General features: G+C 35.2%; 1 protein-coding gene across 4 annotated transcripts in view; it reads right to left on the bottom strand.

Annotated features, from left to right (window-relative positions):
* The window catches only part of ADGRB3 (adhesion G protein-coupled receptor B3), a 722,049-nt gene that overhangs the window by 314,754 nt on the left and 388,646 nt on the right, over positions 1-18,649 (bottom strand). For all 4 annotated transcript variants that reach the window (XM_073905165.1, XM_073905166.1, XM_073905164.1 and 1 more), the window contains 2 exons: positions 9,418-9,567; positions 8,511-8,586 (listed from right to left, as the gene is read on the bottom strand). In XM_073905165.1, the coding sequence (XP_073761266.1) occupies positions 8,511-8,586; positions 9,418-9,567 (226 nt within the window). The remainder of the gene's footprint in view (positions 1-8,510; positions 8,587-9,417; positions 9,568-18,649) is intronic.

Here is an 18,649-nt window from a genome sequence, read left to right as displayed (position 1 = left end):
TAAAAATATCTTGAGACAAATGAAAATGAAAACACATTATCAAAACTAATGGGACACAGCAAAAGCCCTAAGACAGAAATAGGAGTAAATGCTTCCATTTAAAAAGAAGAGCTCAAATCAACAACCTGTTTTTATATCTCACAGAACTAGAAAAAAAAACCTAAAACCAGAGTTAGCAGAAAGAAGGGAACAATAAAAATTAAAGCAGAAACAAATGAAATAGGGAACAGAAAAACAATAGAAAATATCAACCAGAATAAGAGTTGTTTGAAAAAAAATCAACAAAATTGACCAACTCTTAACTAGACTAACTAATTAAAGGGAGAAAACTAAAATAACAAAAACCAGAAATGAAGAGAGGAGATATTAGAACTGATGCCACAGAAATAAAAAGGATTACAAGAGACTACTATAAACAATCACATGCTAATGATTTGGATAACTTAAAAGAAATTCCTATAAACATAAAAGCTACCAAGACTAAGATTCATGAAGAAATTTAAAAATGGAACAGACCTGTAACTATTAGAGATTGAATCTGTCATCAAAACCTCCCAACACAGAAAAGCCCAAGAACAGATGGCTTCGCTGGAAAAATTCCATCAAATATGTAAAGAAGAATTAACATCAATTCTTCTCAAACTTTTCCAAAACTTTGAAGAGGAGGACATACTTCCAAACTCACTTTATGAGACCCTCCTACCAAAATCAGAAAAAGATACAAGAAATGAAAACTACAGGCCAATATTCCTGATGAAGAGTGATACAAAAAAAACAATAATCTAAACAAAATACTAGCAAATCAAATTCAACAACACATTAAAAATATCATACAACATGGTCAAGTGGGAATTATTTCTGGGATGCAAGGATGGTTCAACATATGAAAATCAAGGTAATATACTACATTAACAGAACGGAGGACAAAAACATGATCATTTCAATTGATGCGGAAACATTTGAAAAAAAATTCATTTTTTCAGGATAAAACCTCAACAAATTAGACATAGAGGGAATGTATCTCAACATAGTAAGGACTGTACATGATAAACCAATAGCTAACATTATATTCAATGGTGAAAAACTGAAAGTGTTCACTGTTATATGAGGAACAAGGCAAGGATGCCATCTATTGCCACTTCTATTCAACATAGTATTGCATTCCTAACCAAAGCAATTAGGCAAGAAGGAGAAATATAAGGCAACCAAATGCAAAGGGAAGAAGCAAAATTATCTATGTTCAAGGTGAAATGATCTTATATGTAGAAAACCCTAAAGATTCCACAAAATCCCTGTCAGAACTAATAAACAAATTTAGCAAAGTTACAGGATACAACATTTACACTTAAAAATCAGTTGCATTTCTATACACTAACAAATAATCCAAAAAGTAAATTAAGGAAAAAAATATTTATAATAGAATAAAAAAGAATAAAATACTTAGGAATGAATGTAAGAAAGTAAAAGACTTTTATCCAGAAACCCCCCCCAAAGAAAATCTTGCTGACAGAAATCAAAGAAGACACAAATAAATGGAAAGATGTCCCATGTTCATGAATTTGAAGACTTAATAGTGTTAAAATGTTTGTACTACCCAAAGCAATCTAAAGATCACTGCAATTCCTATCAAAAATCCCAATGATACCTTTTTTACCCAAATAGAAAAAAAATCCTGAAATTTATTTGGATTCTCAAAAAACTCTGAATAGTCAATACAATCTTTATGAAGTAAGACAAAGCTAGATGCCTCGTTTCCTTATTTCAAAACATATTACAAAGCTACAGCAAGCCAAAACAGTATGGTACTGGGATAAAGACATGTGACAGACACATAAACCAACTGAATAGAATAGAAAGCCCAGAAATAAACCCTCTCTTATAGGCTCAAATTATCTTTGACAATGGTGCCAAGGCTACACACAATGGGGAAAAGATAATCTGTTCAACAAATGATGCTGGGAAAACTGGACATCCACATGCAAAAGAATGGACCCTTACATTGTGCCATATAACAAAATTAACTCAAAATAGATTAAAGATCTAAACATAAGATTTGAAACTATAAAACTCCTAGAAGAAAACATAGGGGAAAAGCTTCATGACATTGAATCTGACAATGATTGCTTTCATATGACACCAAAAGCACAGGCAACAAAAACTAAACTACACAAATAGTACTACATCAGACTTAAAAACTTCTGTGCAGTAAACAAGTAACAGAGTGAAGAGGCAGTCTATGGGATAAGAAAGGATATTTATAAGCCATATATCTGTCAAAGGGTTAATATTGAGAATATATAAAGAAATCCTAAAACTCACCAACAAAAAAAAAAATAGGATTAAAAAAATGGGCAAAAGACTTAGACATTTCTCCAAATATGGTACAGAGATGGCCAACGAGTATATGAAAAGATGCTCAACATCACTAATCATCAGGGAAATGCAAATCAAAACCAAAATGAGATATCATTTCATACCTATTAGGATGGCTACTATCCAAACAAACAAAACAAAACAATAAAAAAACCCAGAAAATAATAAGTGTTGGCATTGTTGTGGAGAAATTGGAAGCCTTGTGCATTGTTAGTGGGAATGTAAAATGGTGCAGTTGCTTGGAAAACAGTATGGAGATCCTTCAAAAAAAATCAAAAATATAATTAGCATGTGATGCAGAAATTCCACTTCTGGATATATAACCAACAGAATTGAAAACAGAATCTCAAAGAGATATTTGCACACCCTTGTTTATTGCAACACTATTCATGATAGCCAAGAGGTGGAAGCATCCTAAATATCTGTTGATAGATCATAGATAAAGAAAATATGGTATATACAGACTATGGAATATTATCCAGCTTTAAAAGAAGAAAATTCTGTCATATGCAAAAACAAAGGTGAACATTGAAAACATTATGCTAAGTGAAACCAGTCACCGAAAACAAAAACAAAAACAAAAAACCAAGGAATGCATGATTCCACTCATATGAGGTACCTACCGTAGTCAAAGTTTTAGAAACACAGAGGCTGGGAGGAGGTGAGAGAAAGGATGTTGTTGTTCAAAGAGCATACAGTTTCAATTTTGCAGGATGAAAAAGGTCTAGAGATTTGTTGCACAAAAAGGTAGATATAGTTCAACACTACTATTCTGTGCATCTTAAGATGGGTAAGTTTCATGTTATATGTTTTTTACCACATTTAAGAAAATGCACTGCAGTGTTACAAATAAACATCAGTGAAGAGGACTGTGGAACTTATCGTGCAAATAAAGGATAACCGGATAAGGTACAATAAAGAGGTGTTAATAGTTTAATAAAAGTTATTAAAATTACTGTAACCTCTTTCCATGTTTAGAATTATAGTTCATGTAGCTTCTAACTTGAGAGTTTTCATAATTGTTTCAAACTAGCCCCCCAATTTAAATAAAACCAAAACAAAATAGATGATTTCATGTATACTAGGAACTGGGACTTCATCAAAATCATGTTAAATATATTTGCTTTTAAAACTAAAATCAGCTGATGGCTGTTAAAAAGTAAGATTGGGCTAATTTAGTGCTTTAAAACTAATTAGGATTTCAAGGTGGGTTTACTGAGGGATGTAACACCTAGAACTACAAAGAAGTTAAGTGATCAGGGATTTTTTTTTTAATTTTTTATTGTTATGTTAATCACCATATATTACATAATTTGTTTTGGTGTAGTGTTCCATGATTCATTGCTTGTTCATAACACCCAGTGCTCCATGCAGAACGTGCCCTCCTCAATACCCATCACCAGGCTAACCCATCCCCCCTCCCTCCTCCCCTCCAGAAACCTCAGGGATTTAAATTCACATTCAAAAGGTATGACTAAATTAAACTCAGATTTTTGTAAGTAATATACTGAATGCATAATAATATTTCATAGTATTAGTCATGCAAATTTGTTATTCCCATAGATAATTTTAATTTCTAGTGTCCTCACAATAGGATATTATAAAAAGATACCGGATATCACAAAAACTACAATATGTCATTGAAAACTCAGAATGAAGAAGCAAGATCCAAAGTTTAGGTCCTGAACCTGAAGAACAGGTGCTCTTAAGACTACTCAACAATTTCAGGTTGATTGCCTTCAGAATGTATGGGTTTAAAAGTAATTATGTTTCCATTTTTTGATTATTTCAAAATAATTTAGTTCAATTACTTTTCCCATTTGCTTTTAATTCCTATAATATACAAACTCAAATGAGTTCCATTTGCTAAATATGAAAAAAATTCCACGTCATTTATCTTTATTAGGTTGGTGTACCTGACAGCAAATTCATGTGGTTTTGCATTATTGAAATTTTTTTTCCTTTTTGAAAGATAATTTCCAAACCACTACTGGCTTATGAGAACATTGTTGCTTTTTGTTCATCTGTATTTTTCCTGGCATTTTAATACTATAGTGGAATTTGCATATAATTTTAATTAGATCCTTTACAGTGTCGTGAATGTTAATAGCTACATTAAAATGCTTTTTTTTTTTAACAGGACTACATCGTCCACATGTCCTACAGGGAAACTACACATTGCTCCTATACTCAAAAGTATTGTGATTTCCTATAAAACTGGAATCTATTAAATGAATCAGAAAATAGACTGTTTACAACTGTTTCTTAAATGCTAGCTTGAGTGTATGATTGGATACACTTTTTTTTTCCTTAGAGATAATTTCTGTACCATAAATTCCTAGAAGTGTTTGCATCAATGACAATGCATTTTTAAAGCCTCTTGATATTGCCAAATTGTCCTCCTAAAAGTTAAAACTCCTCACCAGTGGTTTGGGAGCTTGTCAGGCTGTGAGTGGTTGTTAGTTTCTTGACTTGAGTGGGGGATGTGTGTGGGTGGCCTCGCCTGTCTCAAAAGACCCTCTAGCCTCTGCTGGCCAGCCTTCATCCCAAAAATGGTCATGAGGGGCTGGGAAGAGTGATAGCCTGACGCCTTGATGTCAATAGCCTGGGTTGGGACCACCACATTGACCCTCAAGTATCCTTGAGTTTGCTCATGCATGGTCACCTCCTCCTTGACCTTAGAAGATTTTCAGCATAAGAGCGATACGTATTCACACTAACATCGAAGTGCATAGTTTGTACTGCTCAAAGGAATCGATACTAGCATTACAGAGGAAGCAAGACAGTGGAAGAGTCCTGGTTTTGGCCGAGAAGACTTGAGTTGGATTAGAACTCAGTGACCTACTGGACACATAATCTTGGGTAGGTCACTGAACTAATAAGGAAGTCAGTGTCTCATGTGAAAAATTAGAATTCTAGATGGTACTAACCTTTAAAGGACCTTGCAGCACTAATATCCTGGTTTATGCTTTTTGACTATCAAAAATTATTCTAAGAGGGATAAAAGTGGAAGGCTGAGAACAGCACATATTTAGTTTGGACAAAAGTAGAGAATATTCCTTCAGTTGAAGGGACAATCTAAATTTACTTAATTGTAAAAAGGAAGACAATCAAATGGCAAAATAAAAATTGCAGCTTGAAGAATAGCTGAATGCATAGTAGGGCAAGAGAAGAAAAGAAATCTCTAAATAAAAGACTCAACATGCAAAGTTATTTCTGCCTATGTATGAAAGGAAATTTCTAAATCATATCTATTCAAAACATTACATCAATTTCTCCTTCCTAGTCCCCATGAGAGAAATTATGCAAAGTATTGTTTTGAAAATGATTGTATCAAAATATAAAATTTCTGGAAACTTAACAGCAAGCCTAACATTATTCAGTGTATGGGAAACTTGGCTCCAATAGTTTCAACAGACAATTAGTAAAATGATCACTCAGGAAAATGTGTCATGAAAATTTGGTAAATAACTAAACATAAAGAGCAAATCTGTGTATTTTTGCATGTTGAATTGGAAGATATCCCCTTCCCTACTGGGTTCAATTCACATAGTCCAATTTATAAGTAAAACAACAAGAAATATGTATTTTATTCCTCTGTTCCTAACATATTTGTATGGCATATATGCTAAATGTCTATGTACCTTATTATTTTAAAAATGGCTTATGTAGAATATTCTATCAGATAAGACAATTAATTATTCCAGTAAACGTTTCTTGGACCTTTGTTATTTATTAAGCACTGTTCTGGAGTTTTGACAGTAGAAAAGATTTAAAAGAATTCAGACAGTAAGGTTAGCCAGGTTGCTGCTTAGTAAATATTTGTTCAGTGACTAAAACAAAGACATCACCCTTGTCCTTTCAAAGACTTATCTTATTTAGCAGATCTATCATTGGTATGATTACTAACTCAACTTTCTGGAATAGTTTTTTGAAAAGGAGAATAATAAAAAAAAACAAAAACAAAAACCAAGCCTGAGGATGCTTCATTACATTATTTTACTGTATAAAATAAAAGGAAATGAGAAGTAAATGCTAATATTTCACCTTTGAAACAGTACTTAAACAAATATTTCATCCTGAGCATTCCATTGTCATTATTCCCAGTCTAAATGCGAATATTGTTTTCCTATAGTCATTTACCTAATTACTTTGTACATAGAAAGTATAAGTGGGTATTCACAGTTCTTATATAAAGGTTGTTAAGGACTTTAAGCTAAAGAATATGTCAGAACTGCACAATTCTCCAGTTTTATTGCAATAAAGACAAGGAATTTTTGAAGTTGGAGAGAACCTTTGAGTTCAACACCACAATATACATATAAAAAAGTCAATGACTTGCCTGCAAATTTGAATCCGTTTGTACAATTCCTGCTTTATCCATTAAATCATTCATAACATACCCATTAGTCTACCCTAAATAAATTTTCAATTCCCTTGACTATAAATTTATGAAACATGGAATAACCTGGCTTATGGTGTACGAATGAGTTCTATGGTATTATGCAAAACAAGATTAATCATAATGCAACTTTGTTAGACAGGTAGGAGAAAAACTGTATCACAATCTAAAGCATTTTATGTTGAATATTTTGTTTGCATTCACTATGTCTCTCAGCAGCAAACAGGGTGAATGTTGCACATCCAGGTGCTTATTTATTTATTTATTTGGTGCTTATATTTTAAAGCTGAACTGAAGGCAGACAATTTCTGAGTGACTGGACAAGTTTATAAATTTTTTGTTATGTGAAATTAAAATTAAAACCCAAGTCCTCTGATTTTAAGTTAGTGTCTAGTCTAGAGTTCTTGAAAGATTAGCTTCATACAAATGAACCCCCTACAGAAATAAGGATCTAACTTTGAGTATCTGGGTATCCTGAACTTGAGCACATTTCTTATCAAATAAACACCACATGCAAAGTTAAAGGCAATGTAAGTATAAGTCTATTTTATCTGTAATTGTGCACACCAAAGTGTTTTAACAAAACCAGTGGAAAAGTTGGTAGAACAAAAGCAAACACAGACCGATTCAAATTCAGAAAGCCCAAATTCCATCCAGAGAAGAAGATAATTAAAGAAAACTCAGCTTCCCATTAGTTGTCTCTTCGGTTACAGCTAGAGATTTACTGACTGTATTAATAATTTGCTGCACATGGAAAGATTTTCTCCAAAGAATCATGACTAGTCACTGCCGCTGCAGAAAACTTAGTTGCTTCCTTGCAAGGCCTTTTTTCTGCCGGACTGAACTCTAATTGTGTTTATTTATGAGACTATTTGTTATGCTTCTGGTATAACTGTATACATCATTTACAGTCCTTCCTCCCTAAAAACTTAAGGTTTTATTCATAAGGGTGTGAGTAAGAGCTCACTGCAAATGTGGCTGTGTTTAACTAAAACAAAAAACAACAAAAAAAACTTGGTCTCAGTCATCCAGAAGGAGATGGGGTGGAGGAAACAGGTCATCATGAGTGAGAGCATCACTACCCAAGTAGGTGTAAAGGATGTTTTCTGTGAGATCAGGTAAAGTAGTTAAGACAATAGAGCAAATAAATGTTCATAGAATTACTATGTGTAATTGTTTCTTTTTATGTCTGGGAGGAAAGAAATCAATGGATTTCTTCCAAAAATAGTCTTCTAATTTAACAACAGCATTTTTTCTTAATGTCGCTATAATTGAATATTTATTTAGAGGCAAATTGAGATCTTGTGCAAATGATGAACAAAACATGCAGTCCCAGTCATCATAGCACTCCTTTAATTTCATGTAATGTTGATGAACAGTACCATTAAGTGCAAATAAAGAGAGAAGACAGATTAATTTTAAAACAACCCATTCTACTACAGAGACTTGAGTTTTTTCTTTTCCTTAATTTTTTTTTTCCTTAGTCTTAAGGCAAGTCATGATTAGTTACAAAAGAATTGCCGGGGTATAATCAGACACCAAAAGTGTTTTTCTAGTTGTTTTGAAGTGCATAATATGCTAATAAGCTGTTCATTAAATGGGTATTTTCTATGTAATTTAAGAAAAAGCCTTTTGTGTTAACAAAGCTTGTTTGACTATTTTCATAACATGAGCTATAATCACATTTTTGGAATAATTTACAAAGATTATAACAGCTTATTATTTCATAGCTTACCTCAAAGTGGGCAAAATTAGATCTAAGTTTTTGTACAGGACTGCTCCAAGAACAAATACCAATGATTCATCTAACTCTAGAAAAAATGAAATTAAAAATATTAGTGAAACGACAAGAAAAATACTGTCTTCTAAAACTTTAATCTTCTCATTACAGGGGGATTCCAGTACTTGCTGATGCAAAGCTGAGTAGAAGAAATGCCTTCCTAACCATGCATGGAACAGATTAACCCACACACCATACATATTAATGGTAGCTCAAAAAGATGAGTTTTCAGGGTTTTTGTGTCATATGAAGTAATCTTCCTTCACCAGGCTGAGACAGAAGGCTACAGTAGTTGCAGCTAAGGAGTTTCAATTCCCAATGATATGGGGAAAGGAAAACAATTTTCTTTTGGAGCTCTAAGCTAGAAGGTCAAAATCTCCAAGGTAAAAAGGAAGACTCCGATGTCGCTGTCAAAAGTAGCCATTAATTTTTAGAGGCGGCTGAAGATGTTCCCAAAACTGAATTTTTTCTTAAATATGCTTTTATATACCAAAATAATATCTACAAACCAAAGCAAAAGTGAGGAAGAAGTCAAAAATGACTGTGGAAAATGCAACACATTTCCATACCTAAAATTAAAATATGCCACAGGCTTTATACTGAGATAAAACTGTCAATCCTGAAACTTAACCAGGCCAAGCTCAGGTCCAGAATTTGCACTTGTATTTTTTTTCCCATTTTAATAGATCCTTTCCTCCAGTAAATTCAGATTTAGAGACCAAATGTCAGTTTTCTATATTTACAAAATTAGTTTAGAATCATGATTGTAGACTAAGTTGTTTGACACAAGCAGATTTATATGTAGTGAACTACTATTAAACAGCCTTATTAGAAATGTTTTGTTCAAAGCTCAAATTATTACCTTTTGATGACACAGGAGTAAAAATGCTTTTTGGGATGACTACCCTATCTTCTGAGTTTCTTGCCCAGTCAACCATTCCCTTTCGTCCTTTCATTGGGAAGTTGATGTCGGTTAGAACGGAGGCTGCAGGAAGCTTCTGAATGCTAGCCACTATTAGGAAAGAAGTAATAATGTTAACCAAGATCTTTCAGTGCAATCACAATTGACCAAATAAAAACTTGCAATATCCTCAAAATAAAATCTTGAGCCAAAATTGTATTTATCAGAGCCACAAAACAGACTTGTTTCCTGTTCTTAGACAATATTCATGAAGGCTGCCAATTCTTTTACCTATCAATTTAGATTTCTGTTGCTTTCCAGAAGAATCAGGCACTGATGGCCAGTGGAGTGTGTTCTGAGAGGACCAGCGTGTATTGCCACTGGTTGTTCATGGCTGACCTCCATTCCAATTGTCAGAAGTCCATACTGTATTTTTTGCTAAGGAGTTTGATGAACACACTTGATTCATAGGCTGAAATCTGCATTTAAATCTGAACTTTGTCTTTCGAACAAATTTTCTGCATTTATGTCTGAATGTTATCTTTGGAACAAATTTTTCATGGATTAAATGATGTACCATGGAGGCATGGAAGGCAAAGCCATACTGCTCTTGGAGACAGAACTGTCACAATCCAAATAATAAAGCACCTGTAATGCCGTAACCACAGAGCCGATACAATATGCAGAAAGATTTATCAAGTAGTTCAATAACCCAAAACTTTTAAAACATCCCCCTACAATTGAAAGTAATAAGTGTATACTTTGAATGGAGAATCATGTCTCTACTTGCAAGAAGTACTTTAATATACATTGAAAAAATTCATGAATGATATGGTTGGTAATGCCTGAATATATTTTTTATTATATGTAACAATTACACACACACACATACGTCATAAAACTATAATGATAAATATTTAAGTTCTTATTGATTATATACATTTCCAATTAAGAAATGTAATTTGTGTGACTTTTACATAGGTCCATACTTGTTCTACATTAAAGCTTTATGTATCTCATGGAGGATTTAAATAGAATGATAATGAAGAAAACTATAGAAGCTATTACAAAAGTAAGCTAAAGTAAGAAACCATTCAGCTCCCTCATAAGTGGATTTCACTCTGAAGAAACTTGTAATTTAAATCGAGAGAATGAAAATTAAGAATTTAACAATATTAGTTGTATAAATATATTACATCACTGGCTTTGTTCCAAATTGAAATGGTTATGTATTATTGTACTTTACTAAAGCTCTTTCAGGCTATTATAGACATCCATTATCAGCATAGGATGGAATTTCATTTGGCCTGTAATTTGACATAATAAGCTTAAAAAAGGATTTTGTTACTAAATGTTGAAGGAAAGAGGGTGCTGAGTAACACATAAATTCATTATGGATGTTAAATGCTGTTTTTGGATAACAGCTGTAATTATTTTGGTTTCTTTAATTTTCCAAACAATATAGTCTTTGTTGTCCATAAATAACCCAGTTCACCTAAGCTTTATTCAACCTGCAAAACTAAGTTCATCTGATTCCAAATCCCTTGATTCTAACTTTGGTTTTCTTGATATTTAGAGGAAATTTATTTCACCCCTTTGCTCTAAAAACTGATGAAAAGAAATGAAGGTTTTTCTGTCTCACAATTGGTTTCTGTTACAAAGGAAAATAAACCAGAAACAAACTGTTGGACTCTGAAGTCTAATAATTCATCTGTTTCCATACACCTTGCATAGAAAACAAAAATCAGATGAACAAAAAGAAAAAATAACAAATGAAGGAAGCACATTCTATACCAACTCTTATCACTTTATCCTGAATAAATTCTAGTCTAATGCCATATTCTTAAATACAAAAATGATATAATTATACATGCTTGTATCTCACATGATGAAATGCATTCATTCTTCAATTAAAGGCACATTATCTATTAAGTGATGACTATATAGATTAGATTGTACTTTTGAACATCGTCTAGATTAAAGAAATATAAAAATTAATTAGGACCACTATTTAATTTGTGCAAAATGTTCTTTGAATTGCAGTCTTTAGCATAAGGAGGACATAAAAACAATTATTCATTGATTTTAGTAGAAATGTAGTTCTTAAAGTAAGATGATATTTTCAATAAATGCATTATCAAGAAGGATATGACTTCATAGACTGATGAGAGTCCAATGCTAGTCCTCAAATTATCAGTATACATGGCCTTTAAAATATGAACTATTTAAAATTGTACATCTTTACCTTAAAGCTATCCAGGATGATGCCTTGGATGACACTGTGGTTCTTCATGACCCTGATATGATTAACAAGAAAACCTATTTCCATATAGCAAATATAATTTAAAGATGTCTTTTATTTCCTCTTTCTTTCAGTCCCTGTACCAGACACTTGGACCAATTCAATCCTCAATCCCTTCCCTCCTTCACCAGGTTTAACTGTCCAAAAGACTTAGGGAAAACTTAAATGCAGTCTTTAGGGAACTGGGAACCTCGGATGTTAAGTGAATACCAAAGAGGTAAGATTAAAATGAATGCTTTAAAGTATGCCAAGTTTATACAAATATGTGTCCAGTGCTGACAAAGGAACACAAATGCAAAGCATAAGTGCACAATCTCCACCCTCTGCTTCTGCAGTAATTGCTGCATTGTGGGTGGTTAGATAATAGAGCATCTTTCCTCAAAAACAGAAAATGCCTTTCTTACAGAAGATTAAAGTGCTTAGAAGAAACCTCAAAGAACACAGTGTCCCTGAACAAACAGGCACATCTTGAATGCTCCAAGAATTATCCTAAATTCACTGTATCGTGTTTTCATTACAACACTAGATTGATTTCTTATGCAATAAAAATAGGTGACTCATCACCAATAAACCTTGGAGCAAAACCAGATGCACTTTCATTTTGCAATTTTAAAACTTTCATTTTGAATTTGGATATGCAGCATAAAATTCCTTCTCATCAGAAAGGATAAGGAATTCCTGCAGTTGGGTCTAAAAGCATATGGGCTGGGTTTTGTTTGTTTTTGTTTTGCTTTTGGTTCACCAAAGCAGCAAAGGTGGAGCTTCTACCCTTGTTCCTGAGGAAAATCATGAGGTTTTAGCACTTAGCCCTAATTGAGGTCCTGGAGAATGGCAGCTCTGTCATGTACAAAAGTTGGAGTTAGTTAATTTGATGCATCAGTTGCTTCATGGACAAGAATGGAAGGCATGTAGAAGGAAAAGACGAGAGAGCCAAGGTGTGTGTATGAATGCTGGAGGAATGAGCACAATGGGCAAATGAAGGCCAATAGAGGAAAATCACAATTTACCAGAATGGCTCAAGTGTGGACTCTGGATCTTGGCCTGGGATTCAAATCTTGATATTTTAGGGGAACTATAATGTCCTGTTTTTTTTTTTTTTAAGATTTTATTTATTTATCTGACAGAGAGAGACACAGCGAGAGAGGGAACACAAGCAGGGGGAGTGGGAGAGGGAGAAGCAGGCTTTCCGCCGAGCAGGGAGCCCGATGTGGGGCTCGACCCCAGGACCCTGGGATCATGACCTGAGCCGAAGGCAGACGCTTAACGACTGAGCCACCCAGGCGCCCCTGTCTTGTTTTTTTTGGGGGGGGGCAGTCCTAGTTTACCTCTGTTGTTTTGGCTAATTGAGGTTGTGTATTTAAAACTTTATATCAAATATATACACATAACCAAAGGCAGGAATTGCACTTAAAATAGAGCTTATCCTTTAGTACTTAAATGTGCCACCCAGGGAGCTGAGGGTTCCTTTTTATTCATTCTCTTTCCTACCTTCTTCCTTCTTCTCCTTCCCCTCCCCCTTCTCCTCCTTCTTTTTCTTTTCTTCTCTCTCTCTCTCCCTCTCTCTCTCCTCCTTCCTTCCCTCTCTCTCTCTGTCTCTCTGTGTGTCTCTGTCTCCATCTCTCTCTCTTTCCTTTTTCCAATAGAATCTGCCAGAGGGAAGAGGTTGGCTTCTCTGGTTATTTGGTCACACAAAGTCAGCCAGGCTAAAAATCTCCTTTGAAAAGGAAAATGACTGTATCCTCAATGACAAATTCAGTATTACCATTGCAGCCAAGGCCACAGTCTGCAAAGAGAACTTCAAAAGCACTACTTTTATGCAGCGACCTAAGTGCTTAGAGCAGCAACTCACAGTCTATAAATGAGTAAAGGAAACTCCCAAGCAAGGGCACCTTAGAATCAAAAACAAAAGTAGAGGTGGATACAGAAATAGAAGTTTAAGAGCTGCCATAAGAGGGATATTGATGTTTTCAAAATATTTAAAGTTTGCATCATTTTTCATGTTGATTCAGAGGGAACAACTTACAAATTGGGTCTTAACTCATCAATATTAGAAAGTTGGCTAGTTATCAAAATGGATTTGCTTGTGGAAAACATCACTCAATATTACTAGATGGTCACCTCCACAGTTTTGAAATCCTACAAGAAAAATATGGCAGGGATGGAACTCTGCATTGCATCAGTGTGTTAGAAAGCAACTGTTAGTTTTGCTTGTCTACCATTGCAAGCACAGAGGGGCCGAGCAAAGCCTGCATGTAGTGTGATTCCTTGGCATTTAGCAGCTTAAAAAGTCATGGTTTTTATATTTGTACAGTAATGCTGAGTGCCTTATAAAATACTGAGGGCATTTGGGAGGGAAGGAAAGGACAGCTGACACTTACTGAACACTTGACATGACCTCAGCATTTGTTAGCCATTCCTTAATTAATTCAACAAGTACGTATCAAATGTCTCCTCTGTGCTAGGCACTCTTCTTAGCACAGCACTTAGGCGGATCCTTTACATGTGATACCTTATTTAATATTTAGAACAACCCTTATTTAATATTTAAAACAACCCTAGGAGGCATCATTATTATCTGTATCTTCATTGTTATTACCCCTACATTCATTTTACAAATGAGGAAGTAGACTCTGTTAAAGTGGTAACATTGTGACTCAAGTCTCAGTTTGCCTACTCAGAAGTATTATGATTTTGCACTGTGTGGAGCGGTTTGATTTTACCCCAACAAATTAATAGCAAATTTACTTTGTCTTACTATAATATTTTTGCACTACATATAAAAGACAGGCGTAATGATTCAGTGAGAGGGAATAAAACTATTCTCACTTGTCCAACAGGAGATCAAAACTAGATACCACTGAAGAATGGTGATTTTCAAAAGGGGATATATACGTATATTTTAATTTGTCTAGCATAATCTTTACGTTCTAACATCTCCATAAAAAAATCATATCTTAGGATTCTGCAACAGTGAGTGGTTTATAGGAAACATTCAGACAGTCAGACAGACAGATTTTGGTTCTTCTCTCATCACCCTATTTCCTCCATTTACTCTGTCTCTTTTCCCGAAAGGCTAAGATTGGAACACTGAGGGCCAAAGAGAAAGAATAGGCTTGCTAGAAAGTGGTGTGCAACCATCACTTCCTAGGAAACACAGCCACTCAGCAGGGGTGTCCACAAGGACCACAGCGCTCTGAGAGCGCCCCACAGTTGCATCCCACCATCATCCCTGCAGAGGGAAGTGACTCCACGTCCCAGGACCAGGACACAGAGATTTAGATGAGAAATATTCTTCCCATTAGCAATTTACAGGTGTTTCTTTTTCACAGAAAAAGTAGGATCCTCTGATTTTAATTTTTTTAAATTTTAATTTAAAGACTTATTTATTTTTTGGAGAGAGAAAGTACACACGTGCAGGGTGGGGGGGTGGGCAGAGGGATAGAGAGAATCCTGAAGCAGATCCCCATGGAGCGAGGAGCCTGACACAGGGGGCTGGATCCCATGACCCTGAGATCATGACCTGAACAGAAATCGTGAGTCAGCTGCTTAACCGACTTGAGCCATTCAGGCACACCTAAGATCCTCTGATTTTTTAAAAGTGGACAAACTAGGCAGTCAAAAAAGTAACTATGTGGTATATCGAGGATATTTTTTTCAACTTGTTAGTTTTTAATGACATATTATGTATATTGAAACTTTAATTAACCATTCTACGTATTCCTTTCCAGCATCAAAATAAAAAAAAAAAACTTGTAAATTACTTGTGAATCATTAGCTTAAAATTCTGTTTTTATCTATTGGCTGTTTCTTTATCCAAGCCTGGGAGTCTCTGCACAGCAGGGCACAGTCTTCTAGCTGTTCACGGTATTTTTGCCAGACTTTAGTGCTCTTCATGGAGGACTCCCTCGGCTTCTTCTCAGGTCTCTCCTACTTCCCTAACATGTAATCAAGCCTATGCACAAGGTATGTCCACAGCCTGTACTTGACTCTCATTGAAGCCGAACTGTCTCAACCAGGAACTGGCAAACTCCATCCCACAGGCCAAATCTTTCCTATCAGCTATTTTTGTACGGTCTGCAAGTTAAAAATGGTTTGTCACATTTTATTTATTTATTTATTTATTTATTTAGGATTTTATTTATTTGACAGAGAGAGACAGCGAGAGAGGGAACACAAGCAGGGGGAGTGGGAGAGGGAGAAGCAGGCTTCCCGCGGAGCAGGGAGCCTGATGCAGGGCTTGATCCCAGGACCCTGGGATCATGACCTGAGCCGAAGGCAGACATTAATGACTGAGCCACCCAGGCACCCCTGGTTTGTCACATTTTTAAATGATTGAAAAAATCAAAAGAAGAATAATATTTCTTGGCATGTGAAAATTATATGAAATTCCAATTTCAGTGTCCACAAATGAAGTTTTATTGGAACACAGCCACATCCATTCATTCACATAGGGTCTAGGGTTGTTTTCGTGCAGCAATGGCAGAGTTCAATAGCTGCACTGAAGACTGGATGGTCCACAAATCCTAAAATATTTACTGTTTGGCCCTTTGCAGAAAAAAGTATGCCTACCTCTGTTCTAGACATATGATGGAGAAGCTATTCTGAAACAGTACAATTTTTCTTTAAAGAGAAACACATTCCGAAAATACACGTGTTTCTGTACTTATTCTGTTACCCATTGCATGTTCTTCCTACCTTTTCTTTCAAGGCTACGCTGAATATTGTGGGGAAATTTAAGCTGATGACACCACTTTTAGTTTTCAAAAAGAGTATGTTTTGTGGTCTTTTAGAGACAGACACTTTTTATAAATGTTCATCTTCTCTACCCAAGTAGTTCATGATTTTACTCCTAACATAAATGCAAAAAAAATGTGATATGGGAAGTCATTTTTGCATGAATATCTGAATAGTAAAAACAAATGATAAAGAAAATGCTTTACTGGGATGCCTGGGTGGCTCAGTTGGTTGAGCATTGGACTCATGGTTTCAGCTCAGGTCATGCTGTCATGGTTATGAGATTGAGCCCCACGTTGGGTGCTGCCCTCAATGCGGAGTCTGCCACAGATTCTCTCCCTCCCCCTTTCCCCCTTCCCTTGCTGGTGCATGCGCGCTCTCTCTCTCTCTCTCTCTCTGTCAAATAAAATAAATAAATAAAATATTTTAAAAAAAGAAGAAAATGCTTTAGGAAATAAGTTTTCCTTCTTCTCCCAACCAGAGGAAGGCGCATCAGATGATAATTAACCAAGTTTTGAATAAGAGAGAAGAGAAAGAGAGAGAGTTCTTCTGTACATGCAACATTACTGACTTCTTTCTCTTTACATACACATGTATGAATGTGTGTGTATAATATGCTGTTTCAATATGTAAGGGGTTTTGAATATTACTAGAGAAGAATTAAATCAAGGACCTATTAGGAATTGGGCACCAATGCAGGTAGAAAATTAGCAACTGAAACCAACAATCCAAGGGCTTTCCAAGATAGTGACTCATCTATCCCCAGAAAAGTAATAGCAACGACCAGTGTTAAGGGGTGACAAGGGAAAAGAGATCAGTGTAGACTCAGAAGTTCATTCTGGAAATTTGTTCATACAACAAATCTTTATTGAGCCCTGAGAATGTTCCAAGCACTATCTTACTACTGAGGATTTAACAAGTGAGCAAGGAGACATGAAGTCTTGGCCTTGAAAGAGCTCACAGTCTAGTGGGGAATACACACAATTAATAAGGGAACAAACAATCCAGATGAGGCTAGATTGTGAGAGTATGAAAGAGGTAAAGGATGAGATGGAACATGGTTGGTTGGCTAAAGAAGGTCTCTTTGAAGAGGGGCTGTGCAAACCTAGAGCCCGGAAAAGGCCTGTAATGTTCCAGAACTATTAGAATAGTAGCTTCTGGGCAGGAGGAAAGGCATGAAGTAAAGAAACTCAATATGCCCTAGAGAAATGGTAATGTTTCTAATAGGGCAGAAAAGTTTAGGTAGGAAAATAGTAGGAGAAAAAGCTAAATATGATACCATAGCCTAAGAGATCTGGAGCATGATGAAATTTAGAATTTGAAGATGTAAGTTAGATGCCTCCTAATTAGAAGTAATAATTGATAATGTGGGCATGGATAAGTCCTCCTGAAGAGAGGAAAGAATGGGCAGATTCATTTATTCAACAAATCTTAACTGAGAACCTATTACATGCCAGGCACAGTTATGGGCACTGAAAATACACCAGTGAACAAAAAAGTTGTCTTTGCCCTCATGGGACTGGTGTGGTATCTGTGGGGGAGACAGACGAGGAACAAATACAACTAGATGGAAATGTAGATGATATGATTGGAAAATAATGAGTGGGGTTGGGAAACTTTACTAAGTAAGGAAAGCTTCTTTAGTTAGCTGGCATTTGTGCAAAAATCTATCAGAAGTGAGATGGTGAGTTGTGCTGATATTAAGGAGATGAAAGAAAAAAAAAGCTAAGAAATGTAGTTTAGGAAAGGCCCACTTTTAGGGAGTAAATAGAAAGACACCAAAAATAAATGGAGAGAGAGAAGACTGCAATAGTGAACTAACTTAGGGATGGAGAGATGCATGTTAATAAGAAGAAAGTGGCTTTAAGAGGAGTCAAAGTTTTATAAAGATTATGGAGAAGATTATTGTTTGGTTTGAAACCATACTCTAAGATTAGTTTCAGGCCATGCTCTATTGCAGAGGTTGGCAAACTTTTTCTATAAAAGGCCCAAAAGTAATATTTTCAGCTTTGTGGGCTATCAGGCAATTACCCAGTTTTGCTGGTGTGATATGAAAGTAACCGTAGACAACTCATAAATGAATGATAATGCAAGGAAACATGGTGTTTAATCATGTAATAAAAATGATCTTGTGTGACCAATGTTGTGGTTTTTTTT

The sequence above is a fragment of the Callorhinus ursinus genome, unplaced genomic scaffold (assembly GCF_003265705.2).
Source record: "Callorhinus ursinus isolate GAN/ISIS: 27379988/994484 unplaced genomic scaffold, GSC_fseal_2.0 scaffold22, whole genome shotgun sequence".
In the NCBI taxonomy this organism is placed as follows: Eukaryota; Metazoa; Chordata; class Mammalia; order Carnivora; family Otariidae; genus Callorhinus; species Callorhinus ursinus.
The sequence above is the reverse complement of the archived record's forward strand: the minus strand, read 5'-3'. Positions and strand labels throughout refer to the sequence as shown.